The sequence below is a fragment of the Echinops telfairi genome, unplaced genomic scaffold (assembly GCF_000313985.2).
Source record: "Echinops telfairi isolate 266 unplaced genomic scaffold, ASM31398v2 ScPeMD7_11;HRSCAF=52, whole genome shotgun sequence".
Classification (NCBI taxonomy): domain Eukaryota; kingdom Metazoa; phylum Chordata; class Mammalia; order Afrosoricida; family Tenrecidae; genus Echinops; species Echinops telfairi.
Window position 1 is genome coordinate 4491776 of NW_022103908.1, and position 13837 is coordinate 4505612.

A 13837-nucleotide genomic window follows, 5' to 3' on the forward strand; every position below is an offset into this window, starting at 1 on the left:
TAAATAAATAAATATATATATATATATTAAAAAAATAAATAAATAAAAGAAAAAAATTTTGAGGTTAAAAAAAAAAAAAAGCTCTAGGGACTTAATGCTTAGGAGTTGAGGAATGAGAATTTAGATGAATCTTTTGCTGAGTGATGTTGGGTTGAGAATTAAGCTTATTTGCCATAAACTGCCTAAACCTTCAATGTGGTTCTTTATGAAAAGTACTGGAACTACTTTCTCCCTTCCGGTGCAAGCTACTTTTGCCAGAAATAAAAGGAAATATCGTTCTTAACAGTAGGCAAAGCATGTAACAGATAACTTCCCCCAAAAAATTCAGATGACCACTAAATAGTCTCAATTTTTTTTTGTGTGTGGAGCCTTCTTATTTTTAAAGACAGGTAAGCTATATGTGGTAATATAATTATCAAAAAACAGACAAGCGCACTGCCATCACGTCTTTTCCAACTCAGAATGACCCCTGTATATGTGGCAATAGTTTTCCCCTATTAAATTAACAAATTTAAAATGAGAACAATTAAAACTGGCAAAGATTTGGTGAGTCGATCACATACACAGGGAGAATTTGGAGAGCCTCTTAAAGAACAAATTGACTCTATAATAAAACTATGCGACTGTGTATTAAAAGTCACACTCCTTTTTCTGTGACTTCTCTAAAGAAAGGAATCCAACATAGGGTTCTTCTTGTGAGGACATGGAATGAGGTCATGTTTAGTGAGCGATTCATCATTCTCATGGGATGAAACCGTGTACTGTGAAACCACCTTCGCTTTTCAACCAGTGTGACTTCCAGCTGGAAGATAATAAGCATATGTTTTGTTGTGTTTTTTATGAACACAATTTTTAACCTTTTATTGTGACTTAGGTAAAGACTTAATAGATCATTGTTTTACATTCAGTGAATCATAAACAGTTTGTTTCAACTCATTCATTACAGTCCCTTCAGTGTGGGGACTTCCTCCTTTGGCGTTGTTGTGAGCTTTTTTTGTTTGGTTTTGTTTTTTCCACCTTTTTTCCCCATCCTTCTGAACTTTGTCCTTGGGTAAACGCTGCATTTTCATCTTAAACAGAGGTTAAGTTTAGCTCTGGACTTAGATAAGAACCATAGTCCTGGGGGGTCCCACAAGTCCCTTATCTGACCAGTAAGCCTGGTCTCTTATGATTTTGAGTTCTACTCCACATTTTATCCAGAATCTTCTCATGTGACCCTTGGAAGAGCAGTTATTAGTGGTAGCTGTGCACCATCACATTCTTCTGATCTCAGGGTTGTAGAGTTTGCATGGTTCATTAGTCCTCTGAACTAAGTGTTTTGCACTTTGATCACTCTTCTTTTTTCTGGACAGGGAGAGGTCAATGGTTGCACCTTGAATGACCGCTCACAAACTTTGAAGACCCTAGTCCCTGCTCAGCATGTCAGGACGTGGAACATTGTCTTTGTGCCAGTTGACCTTCATATCCTGAAAGACTCTGGTCCCGACCCCCCAACCCCCATGACTCGTTCCCTCTAGGTGTTTGGTTATGTACAAGGATTTTTCATAACTTCCTATATCTGCAGCAAAAGTAAATTGTGTACTTTTTTCATAACCATTTTATTGGGAGTTAATACAGATAACATTCCACAGTTCAGTCACAACAAGTAGTATTGTACAATTGCCACCACAATCAGTTTTATTTTTAATGCAAATTAGGTACACTACACAGTGTTCTATTGTCGTTACCATGAGATTGAGCCATATTTATACATAAAAGTACTTGGGTTTTTTTCGTGGTCTCATGGCTAGTCCCATTTAGATGTACATGCTGTACGTTTGCTGTTACAAACAGTAGTAAAATGGTTATCCCTGCATGATAGTCATTTTACATATACACAGCTGTATAGATTGGAAGAATTCAAAGTGGTAGAATTGCATTAAATTGGGTCCCCCCCCCCCTTCTGATAACCATGCTCAAATTAACATCTGTAGAGTATTTCGTTAGAACATGGTAAGAGCTGATAGGTCATATTTGAATTGCTCCGATATAAGTGACTGACTGTTTTGGCTTTGAACTCTGTTCAGATCCTTCGCCTCTTTTTCAGCAGGCTGTTCCTACTTTTCTCAGTGTTCCACAGGACCACTCTATATGCAATCTGCTGGTTCACCTTTTGTCTGTAGTACGCATTGCAAATATCTTTCCCTAATTTATGTGTCTTTTAATGTGGAATTCAGTTGGATTTTATTGTTGTTTTGCCTTAAAAATGTATCTTTTTAATTTTGTGACCCGCTTGATCTCCATTTTCTCCTGGGTTCCATGTACTGTGGGCCTTCCTTACTTAATTTTTTTTTTTTATTATTTTGGATGTTTTATGTTTAAATCTTTGATGTATTTGGAATATCTCACAGTATGAGGATTCAGGTCAAGTTAATTTGATTTCCAAATGGCTACCAACCACCCTTACACCATCTGTCGGCTATGCCTTGTTTTTCCCCTTGGTGCAAATGGCATCTGACCACCTTGCAAGTCCCCGTATGTTGCTGAGCACACTTCTGGCCTTTCCATTCTGCTTCATGGATTTGCCTGTTTGCATTCTAGTTCTTTACTTGTGATTGATTACTTCACTTTTGTACTCTTAAATCCTTTGGGGTAGGTTCTTGCTCATCCTTGCCTCTCCTTTTATTTTTCCATATTAACTCTAAAGCAGCTTTTCGAGTTACTGGTAAAGTTTTCTTGGTAGTTTTCTTTGTAGATTAGCACGTTCACACCCTCCTGACAGCGTTGCATCCATGAGCTCAGTGCCACCATTGTGCCTTTTACTTCTGCTTTTGTTTCCCTTTGCACCATTTAAATGGCTTTTATTCCAGCCTTGCCCTGGCGATTTGAAAGCTTATGTCTAAGTTTTCCTTTTTAGAAGTAATGCGGTGCCCCCATTATATTTTTTATTGTTTGTACATATGAGGCTAGTGTTCTGTTTATAAAAGGCCTTTGAAAAGTTCGTGGGAAAATCGAATTGAAATCTAATAGATTTTTTCCACACTTTTTGAAGCCCTGTGATGTATTCAGTTTGTGCCCACCCATCTTTTTCATTGTATTATTGTTTCATAATAACTGTTCAGTTGGTATTCTCGGATTTTTCAGGTATACATGTACGATCACATTTATAAATATGATCTTTGGAAAAGGTTTCTGATATCACTGGCTTTTTTTTCTTCTCTAATAAATTAAATCAAGATTTGAATTTTAAAGTAACATATTGAACTGTAAAACAATGTCGTTTGGGAAGTACAAGTGGGCTTTTAGAGGCTGTCAATCTAAACTGCTCAGTAAACCTTTTAAAGATTTCTGATGTTTCTCAACAACCCAAAAATAGCTTCCCCAAAATGAAAAAGTCACATTAAAAATACTAAATTATATTAGTGATGCTTAAATACTAAAAATAAAACCAAAGATTCTGTTTTTTTCTCAGGATGACATGGCTATCGCGTGTGGATCCCGAGCCCATTTGGAACAAGACTCGATTGCTCAGGTGAAGCAACATCAGCTGGCGGGTGGCAGTTCTGCTTTTCTGGGCATATGTGGTCCGTTTTTCAAGAATACAAACCCGGTCCCTTCCAAACAAAATGATGTACTCATCTTTGGAACCTTTGGAACAGATTGGCACGTTCAAGAATGGATGGGTTTGGGTTTTTTTTAGAATAGTTGAGAAGGACGTGCACATCCTTTGCTGTCGGGTGCAGGCACTTTTGTAAAGACATGGAGTGTCTCGTGCAGTCGTGAGGCGTGTTTTTCTAACATTTGCTCCTTAATGACTCACCTTCCCTTTTGTTTTTCTCATATTGGCACATTGAAGTGCTATATTTTGTGTTTTGTTCTAAGTGCCAATGTTTCCTTCTTAACTTTGTTCTTTGAAAAGTTCTGTGCCTCCTTACATTTTAGAAACAGTTGTGCCTATTAGTTTTAGAAAAATCTTTGAAGACATTAGAATCCTCATTTCTTAATTTTTGTGGGCCATCCTAGGAAACTTGAAATAAGTTGAAAGAAAAAAGATACCTTATTACAGAATTATTCACTTTACTATTTGCACTTTAAAATATGTCTAGTGCATTAAGCGATTGTCCATTGTATTCTCAGTGTTTTATCTATGAGAGTGATCGAGTAGGTGGATGATGTGTGGTTAGAATTATCTGGGGAGAATATTTTTTTAATGGTGTTCCTTGCACGAGAAACCTGCATTTTTAGCAGTTTCTCGGATCACCTTTACAGCATACTGCCATTTTTGAATCATTGGAATAAAAGGTTGTACCTTGCATTAAGGATTCTGAAACAGGTGTGAAGACATTCAAATCCTTTTCTTCAATATACAGGTTGAGGAGTCACGAACCGCTTACGGTATGTTCATGTGTGGAAAACTACCCCACTCCTTTCAGAGAAAAACAGAAGATGATCTTAACCACCTCAGTGTCTACTTCAATAATCTGTGCCCTGTAGATTCAAGGTTGATCCTTTCATCACAGGGGATATCACATTCTTGGAACGTAGAGATTAGCTGGACTAACGTCATCCATTTACTGATACACTGGGGGTTCAAAAAAAAAGGGAAAAGTATATTCCAAGATGTTAAGCACAATGTTGCCTGCAGTAAGAAATGCTAAATTTCTCACTGTAGGAAGTGTAATTATATCCTCTAGGTGAGATATCTGCAGCCTGAATAAGAAGACTCTATAAGGAAATACCTAAGATATAGAGGAACACTGGTGGTGTAATGGTTGTGCCTTGGGCTGCTAGCTGCAAGGTTAGCTGTTCAAAACCATCAGCTGCTCTACAGGAGAAAGATGAGGCTTTCGGCTCCAACCAAGAGTTTCAGTCTCAGAATCCCACAAAGACAGTTCCACTACCCTTTCCTATAGGGTTACTCTAAGTCAGTGTGGATCAAATAGCCGTGAGTTTGGTTTTCCATTTGGAGAAGGTATCCGATGACATCAGAAAGGTATGATAAATACAGTAATTATCTGGGTAAAACTATCTAGGCCAACACAAACACTAAGTGAAAGCAGACTGGTATTATAAAAGTTTTCCTTTTTCTTTTGAACATGAAGAAAAATGTCTACTCAGTGAAGGAAAAGGAATGAGGAAACAGACTGGTCAGAAAGCTGTTTTAATCTAGACAAGAGTTGGGACTTTCATGTATTGTTGGTCGCAGTAGGAAGGAACCGTGTTTTGGGCTGGGGATGGGGTGTGTGTTAATGGTGCAGTCTTTTCACTTAGAACATTCCTTTGTTGAAAATTCCTCATTCTTTCCCTAGAAATCTTAGACCTAGAATTGCTCTCAGTCCTGCATCAAAGGACCTATCTTAGGGTTGATCCAGCCAGCCATCTGGGTTGATCCAGCCATCCATCTGGTCACTTAAAGTCCAAACCCGCCAATGGCTGCTCTTTGCAGACTGTAAGTGTCAACTGACCCACAGACTAGAAATGGGCAGCTGCGTCCTGCAGATGATAGAGCTGTTGCTCAAGCGCCTCCCCGTTTCCTTGAAGTTGAATCTCACAGAACTGTAGCTGTCTTTCTCGAGAAAGCCAGCTCTAAGAAGCAAGACATGTGTCTAATACTTGCTGGTGAAGTGGCACCATAGCCTTCCAGTTCTGAGCTGCTCTGTTTTCTCTTAATGTGCCACATGTAAGAGAGACTCTTGCATAATGGCCTATGGACAAGGCGGGGGGGTTATTTTAAAATAAGACAAGGTAGTTAACAGCAACCTCAGTAGTTTCTTAAATAGTGTTCAGAAAATATACTTCCTAAACACTTTTCAACATAACGCCCTTAAGCTTGTCCTCTGTCTTCCTGCTCTCTGGCAGGTAGAGTCCTGGTGGCTCTGTCAAGCGGGCATGGTACTGCTAACCGCAGCACGGTTGGCAACTCAAGCCCAGCAGCTGCTGTGCCGGGAAAGGTGAGGCCATCTGGTCTCCTGAGGAGGCACAGAGCCAGGAACCTTCTCTAGGGTCCCTGTGAACTGAACATCCCCTTGATGACGCAGTGGGTTGGTTTCTCAGTGTGGTAAGCAAAATATGACACAGTACAAATAAGTCCTGTAAACTTTTTTTTTTTTAAAGAAGAATTGAATGTCATCAAACAGGTTCCAGCTCATAAAACAGGGTAGACCTGCCCCTGTAGGCTTCCAAAGCTGTATCTTTACAGGAGTGAAAAGCCTCATCTTTCTCCCAAGGGCCAGCTGATGGAGGGGAAGGGATTCAAACAGCTGCCCTTGTGGTTAGCAGTCCAATGAGTGCTCCACTATGCCAGCAAGGCTCCAAATGGAGTCCTGTAGCAACACTGTGGTCAGTATAGCAGTGATGGTGATGTTCGTGTTAGTGTTATATTAATGTTTTGTATTCTTAAATGTGTCCTTCTAAAACCGTTCAAAAATAGAATCATTTAGTGCTTATTTGATATCTTTAACTTTTCTCTGAGGAATCATTAAATTACTACTCAGCCTTAAATTTGATCTGAAGCCCTTGATGTTTTATTTCATTTTTTCTAGTCGTTGTGTCTTCTTTTCTTTCCTGTCATCTTAATGACCTTCTACTTCAGATATGATGTGTTGGATGTCATCCCACAGCTCCTCTGATCTTCATCAGTCATGCCCAGTGGGCCAAACGTATTCTTAAAATGGTCTCAGATGGGATATTCTCAAAGTCACATTTTGGCTCGTGTGGACTAGTTTTAATTTTCTTTAGTATAAACTTAGATATGAGCAATTGATGTTCTGTTCCACAGCTGGCTCCTGATCTAGTTTTGGCTGATGATATTGAGCTTCTCCATCATCTCTTTGCACAGAATAACTAAACCATTCCCATGTATTCCACCTGTCAGTGTCCACGAATATAACCACCACTTAGGTTGTTGAAAAGGTATTTCCCGTGAATAAGCCTTTGGTCTCGAGAAATTCTATCGTGTGGTCTCTGACATGGTTTCCATTACTGAGACCTTATTTTCTAACTGCTAATTCTTCCTCTTTGTTTCCAGCTTTCTCATTCCAATCACCAGTAATTATCAGTGTATCTTGGATTGCATGTTTGATCAATTTTAGAGCGAAGACTTTGATGCGATTCTTTGGTTTCCTCATCAGTAACTTTAGTGGTTGGTGCATAAATTTGAGTAAACTCCAAAAACCAAACTCACTGCCATTGAGTCATGCTGACTCATAACAACCTTATAGGACAAGGTAGAACTGCCCTTGTGAGTTTCTGTTTATGGGAGTCAAAAAGCCCTGTCTTTCTCCCATGCCCTTGAACAAAAGTTGAATTAATGGGTCCTCCTCACATAAATGTATGGATTTTATCTTATTTCAGACCACATGGTATTTCTTTGTTTGTTTGTTTGTTTGTTTGTTTGTTTTGGTGCCTAAACCCGGAACGAACCATGCATTGTATTTCAAAATAAATCCTGAACTTGTCTTTTTTAAGAGTGAATAGAAGTCAATTCCTCTTCACTGTGTCATTCCCAGTAGAGTAAACCCAATGATTCTCCAATTCAGAATGGCCAATAACAGTCCATTTCAACTCATTAATGCCTGCGATATCTATCTTTATGGGTTACATTTCATTTTTGACAACTTCTAATTTTCCTAGATTCATACATTTTGTGTTCTGATTATTAATGGCTATTTCTTCTCATGACTTCTGGGGAAGTCATTCCTCCATCAATAAATAAAAATCCCCAAGACTTCGCTCCACCCACGCCTGTAAGGGTGACTCACCTTTGAGCAGACAGCTCTTCCCCATTTGTCTATTGAGTGCCTTCCAATCTGAGGGCCCGTCTCCTGGCACTCTGTCAGACAGTGCTCCATGGCTATGCGGGAAGCATGCAGGGGCTAGCCCTTCAAAAGTGGTCCACCTCTCCTTTATTTCTACTCTTTCGTAATCTGAAAGCTCACTTGTCTGTCTGTCCACCATTGGTGACCTGCTGATATTTATAGCAAACTGACACATTCTGCATCGGCCCATGAAATTTGCATGTGTACATATGTAATGTATCATTCTATATACCTAGTTCCTTAGTCCTAGAACATGTATAGAGATCTATTATTTTCAAATACCCCTAAATGGGAAAACTTGTAATTACTAGGGAAATTAATGGTGTATTTTTTTTACATTTTAAATGTTTTCAGTATGTCATGAATAGAATTTTATTTATTGTTGCTACTAATAAAACTAATCATTAATAACAATTGTGAAGACTCACATTGCTTGAAATAGAAGTATTGAGGAGCATAAATATTAAAATCTCTATGATCAGACCCTCAGTCGTATTTAACCATTGCTTATGCCCAATAAGGAACAGTCTGGTCAAAAGAAAGAGAGAGAGTCTTGTTTGTTACAGACTCCGCGGAGTGTAGCATTTCTAGACTTGAGCTTAGGTGATATTCTGCTGCCCCTATTCTATCAATATTTCCATCAGAAGGTCTCAAGCTTCAGGTCCTAATATTAAGATTTTGTCTCTTTCAATACATTCTGATAACCATCAACATTTTGAACCTGAAATGTACATGGGGCATAAAACAGGTAGGTAAAGACAATGTTCTCCTTGCTCATGTAAGCCTCGGAAATCCACTTCAAGCTGCCTCTCCCAAGCGTAGTGATTTTTCTTATCTGACTCAACCTCTGGGACATCACTTGCTGCTGGTGCAGGGCTCTGCTCTGCGTCTAAACTGTAGGCCTTCTCACTGTTCCTTCAGTATGCCTGGCTGATGAGGCTCATGGACAACAATGTTCCGATGTACGATCTGCTCAGTCACATTTTAAGATGCAGTGTCTACAAGATGTTGTCAATGTCTGTTTCACAGGTAAATGGAAAAGTCATCTATATTTTGTCTTTGTTTTCAGCGTTCTTACTTCCGTACTCTGCTCATGTATGGCTTCCACTTTCTGGTTTGGTTCCTTTGTGTCAAAGGCATCAGAGATACACAGTGTGGGTTCAAACTGTTCACTCGAGAAGCAGCTGTACGGACATTCTCAGCTCTGCACATTGAACGCTGGTAGGTTCCTGATTGGGATGTATCTGGTGTGACTTCTCACACAGCAGGTAGGCCAGGGAACGAAACACAGCCTCGCATTCTATGAACATCTAGAGAAAAAATGGGCTCTTTGTTGTATGAGCTTAATGTGCACCCTTATATGCTTACTACGTTGGAGCTCCTTAGAACCTATTTAAACTTAACATCTGGTTTAAATTGTGGACAATATAAATGGAGAGTGTGTCTGAAAACATCCTGCTTCCATAGGCTTCCCCCTCACTGAAGAACCAGGGCAGGCTCAGGTGTCTCAATGCACATTAGGGTGTCCATTTTTTAACTTCTTCGCTAAGCGAAGTTCTCTCTCCTAAAAAACAATCCTTCAATCTCTGCGTCGCCTTTTCCCTGCACAGGAACCTAATCCTGGGCATGTCTTGTCTCTCACATGTAGACTCTTCCCCATCGGTTTGTAAGACAAGCTTACATTTCTTTTCTCCCACCCCTTGAGCTCTACCCCACTTTCCTCTACCTCCCACCCCTCTTTCCAACCACAGCCAGCTTCCTCTTGTTGGCGATAGTGGCAGCAGGTAGAAGGTAGAAACCTTGGAGACGGCCCTTCTATAGATCGCATCCGTCACCAGGACTTTTGTGGCTCTCCTCTTTCTCTCCCTCTCCGCCCCCGCCCTGGGACTTCTCGTTTCCCAGACCACCACGCTGCAGCCGGGGCGCTTTTTCACAACGTGAACGTGATCAATTATGTTTAGGTCCTCTGCTTAATAGAGGTAAATAAAATCGGTCGGTTTCAAGTTAAAAACAAACCAACATGAAAGAGACCGATTATATTTAACCCCTCCTGCAAAATGAGCCGCGGAAGCATAGCGGGTTTCGCATTGGGCTGCTAACCACAACATCAACAGTGTGAAACTTCCAGCCCCTCGGCAGAGAAAGAGGAGGCTTTCTGCTCCCACAATGAGATACACAGTCTCATAGTGACCCTATAGGACAGAGCAGAATTGCCCTTGTGGGTGTCCAAGACTAAGTGTTTACGAGCGTAGAGAGCTCCCCGCCCTGGTCTTTCTCCTGAGGAGTGGCTGGTGGTTTGGATCTGCTGACCTGGCAAATACCAGCTCAACTCGTAACCACTGTGCCCCAGGGCTCCTTTTGTATACGACAAGCAAATTCAATATGCGTATAGTTATTAATATTAGGGTGAGTTAACGTTAACATTTTTTAATGCATTGCACTGGAATTGTAGCCATGCCTCCAGTCATTAAGGACCTTGCAAATGGTCTAGGAACATATCTGTTCAACATGGTGATGTGGCAGTATTTTTATATTGAAAATGATACTGATCCCCAACTTCAGCAAAATTTGACTTGCGTGTGATGTTAATGATACTACTTAACAATTTCTGCATTCAACTGGGACATTACCATTAGGACATACTTTTAAAACCTTTGGGTTTTTTGTACTTTTTTTTTTTTTTTTTTTTGAGTAGTTAAATTTGGTCTTGACATTCCTCCTGTGTTTCTCTTCCGTGGAAGGATCCCTGGGAGTTCACCTTTGCTGTTTCCATGTGGCGTCATGCTCTGTAAGGGGTAGGAACTATCTGTCACAGCATTCAGATACTTATGTCTCGGCTGCTCTTATCTTTCTGCCTGTTCCCTGAACCTGTCCTTGGTCTCCTGTTCCGTGATTCGCACCCCTGTCCGGTTGGGCCTGATAGGGAAAGGGGATTGGGGTCTCACTGTTCTATCAAAAAGCGTTCGTGTCATCACGTGTTCAGCATGGTGCCGTCCATGCGGAGTCCTCCCATCCCAAGTCGCTCTGATTCTGAGGCAGACTTATTTAAACTTAATCTTTAAGTCCAGCGCTTTCTTACACAGACTCTTAGTTCTTGTTTTTCAGACCCACCTGCACTCCCACCTGCAGGGCTGTTTGGGACCCTTCAGTCCTGATCTTTTAGGGTTTCAGAAACTGGCATGGCCTCAGAGACATGCTCTGTAGAAAAGAAACCTTCATCCTCTGGTGTTAAAAGAACATCATCAAGTACTGTAACAGGGTCATACTGCTTGCTCCTAGAGCTGCTCAGAATTCTATTGAATTAGCTCGGGCTCAATTGAGAACCATCATCCTCGAGGTTCCAAGGCTGCCTTTTCTACTGGAGCCCAAGAGGCTTTTTTCACCACTAAACATTTCTGAGTTGTAACGGAGATACCATATTACATCATCTAAATATTATGCAGTGAGCTACTAAATTATCTCATTTGCCTCAAACCCACAGAGCCTCTGAGCAAATGACCTTATGTGAATATGACCTTCAGTGTTAAAGTGTAAGCTTCAAGTCATGCCAGGGAAGGGATGATTTACACTCTACTTGTCCTTAAAAATAAATCCTAATATATGTTTTATTGCAGGGCATTTGATGTGGAGCTGCTGTACATAGCACAGTTCTTTAAGATTCCAATAGCAGAAATTGCTGTCAACTGGACCGAAATTGAAGGTATGTTGTTTATATTACAGCTGATAAGCCCGAAAGGGAGAGAGACCTCAGACCAAATATCTCATAAAGTCAACTGGTTTTCGCCCCCTTTACCTCTTCACCTGTTAGCAGCTGCCTTGACTTCAAGAGCCAGGTCCACAAGAGAAAACCAACCCACACCCACTGCCATCAAGGCAGTTCAGACTGACCGTGAACCTCTAGGACCTCGGAGAAGTGCCCCATAGTGTTTTCAAGAGTGCCAATCTTTACAGGCACCAACTTCCAAGTCTTTCTCCCCTACTGTGGCTGGGAGGTTCAAACTGAAGACCTTCCGGTGAGCAGCTCAACTGCTGTGCCACCATGGTTCATTTCCTCCCACCCCTTCTGCCCTCAGGTAAATTCCGGCTCACAGTAACCCTGCAGGACAGAGCAGAACTCCACAGGGTTTCCAAGGCTGGCATCTTACATAAGTGGTCTGTGAAGACAAAGTGTAACTTAAATGCTACCTTATCTTTCTCCCAGTGGATGTTTATCTCTAGGCAAGTGTCAATCCATTGTGATTTATGGATCGGACATTTCAGTAGACTGGCCTACCTGTGGCACCTTCCATGCGGGAGACCTGGATTTGATGCCCAGCCAACACGCATCTGTTAGTGTGTTGGTGCTGCTATGGGGCCTGTTGAACAGGCTTCATCAGCTTCCTGACAGAAGAGGCCTAGCAACCTACTTCCCCTCCCAAGCCAAAAATATCAACAGCCTTATTGATCCCAACAGTCTGATCCTGTTCTGCACAGGACCACCATGAATCTAGGACAGCTAAGACAGATTAATAAATCAGCAAAGCTGTATAGCCTGGGACAGAGAGGGCTACACAAAATATTCTTAGGCATTATTTGTCACCATTAAAATTGGATCCGTATGCAAGAGTGATAGAACTCTGATGCTCCATCTTGTTTGTCTATGCAGCTATCTCCATTAACCAGCACTCACTAGGTAGTTTCCCTATTGGGCCATCCTAGAGCCCTCCGTCACAGTGGTCCCTCCTTCATGGTTCCTATAGTAGAGACATTTGGAACCCTCACGGTTTAAGCCTTCCGGGTTTTGTTTCACTTCAGAATGTTTGGGCTACTTGTCCATAAGAAAAGCAGATCACTTTTCAGCTATGAAAAAATTCATATTTTATGCCCTAAGATTTCAGTGGAGTGGAGATGACTAAAAGGTTCCTAACAATCATGTAGATTGTCTTCTGAAATTCATTTCCAAAAAGATACAGTCTTCCCTGAATTTCATTTAAGCTAATTAATTTTTTTTATCATTTTAAACCACAGGTTCTAAATTAGTTCCATTTTGGAGCTGGGTGCAGATGGGCAAGGACCTACTTTTTATACGTCTACGGTACATGACGGGTGCCTGGAGGCTGGAGCACGCCAGGAAAAAGAAGTAGAGGACTTGCAGGGTTTGATTGTCTTCGACATCACTGTCACAGTATTTAATTTGAAATCACAGACTTAAATAAAGCTGGGATAAATCTACTGCTGTCTTCTGCCTCCGGACTGTTTCGTAGAATATAGTGCCATGAGCTAAAATTTTGACATCCTATTAAATACGTGTTTTGTGGGGGGTTTTTTTAATTAGTATTTAGGTGTGTTGCCATCAAAGGTCAGATTTTCTTTTGTTTTTGCTATTTTGCTGCTTTAGATTGTGACTAGAATTCTTAGAAATCGAATTTTTAGGCAGAAGCCACTGTTCTTACTTTAAAGTGCCTGCATTTGCTTCATGCTCAAGAACTTAGATATAAGCCATGATCATGTGAAGTATTCAGAGATGTAAAGGTTGGCATATAAGTTAAAATATCCACAAATTTATGAGTTTTACAAGACATATACAACAGAAAACTCTAGGAAACACAGGATTTGTCACAAGGTATTGTTACACAGTAAGTAAAAAAGTTGCTAAACTATCAGAAATCTTTATTAACCAACATTTTCAAAATGTAGCTATTGTTTCTTGACATGTCTTACACTTAGGTCTATACCTTTGTGTGTGTGTGGTGTGTGTGTGTCATTTTAACTCCAACTTTTCATTGAGAATTGTGCAGGCTTACAGAGAACAGTTTTCCATTCAAAAACTCATACACATTTTGTTTCATCTCATTGATTACAATTCCAGTGGGTTGTTTTTTTTAATTCATCACTTGTAACATCACATCCCCAACTTCCACCCTGTGTTCCGAATCCTCTTCCTTTCCTAATCTTAACTTTGTCCTTTTGATCTCAAATGATGGATTATTACAAATGTGCCTGCCGCCCTAGCGTTATCATTCCCTTTAAAAAAACAAACAAAGTGGGTGAAGGGTGACGTC

At 40.6% G+C, this 13837-nt stretch overlaps 1 protein-coding gene across 3 annotated transcripts in view; it reads left to right on the plus strand.

Annotated features, from left to right (window-relative positions):
• The window catches only part of ALG5 (ALG5 dolichyl-phosphate beta-glucosyltransferase), a 32758-nt gene extending 19751 nt beyond the window's left edge, over window positions 1-13007 (plus strand). For all 3 annotated transcript variants that reach the window (XM_045287146.1, XM_045287147.1, XM_004711273.2), the window contains exons 7-10: window positions 3452-3511; window positions 8866-9017; window positions 11411-11496; window positions 12804-13007. In XM_045287146.1, the coding sequence (XP_045143081.1) occupies window positions 3452-3511; window positions 8866-9017; window positions 11411-11496; window positions 12804-12919 (414 nt within the window). In that variant the 3' untranslated portion in view covers window positions 12920-13007. The remainder of the gene's footprint in view (window positions 1-3451; window positions 3512-8865; window positions 9018-11410; window positions 11497-12803) is intronic.
• The last annotated feature ends 830 nt before the right edge of the window (window positions 13008-13837 follow it).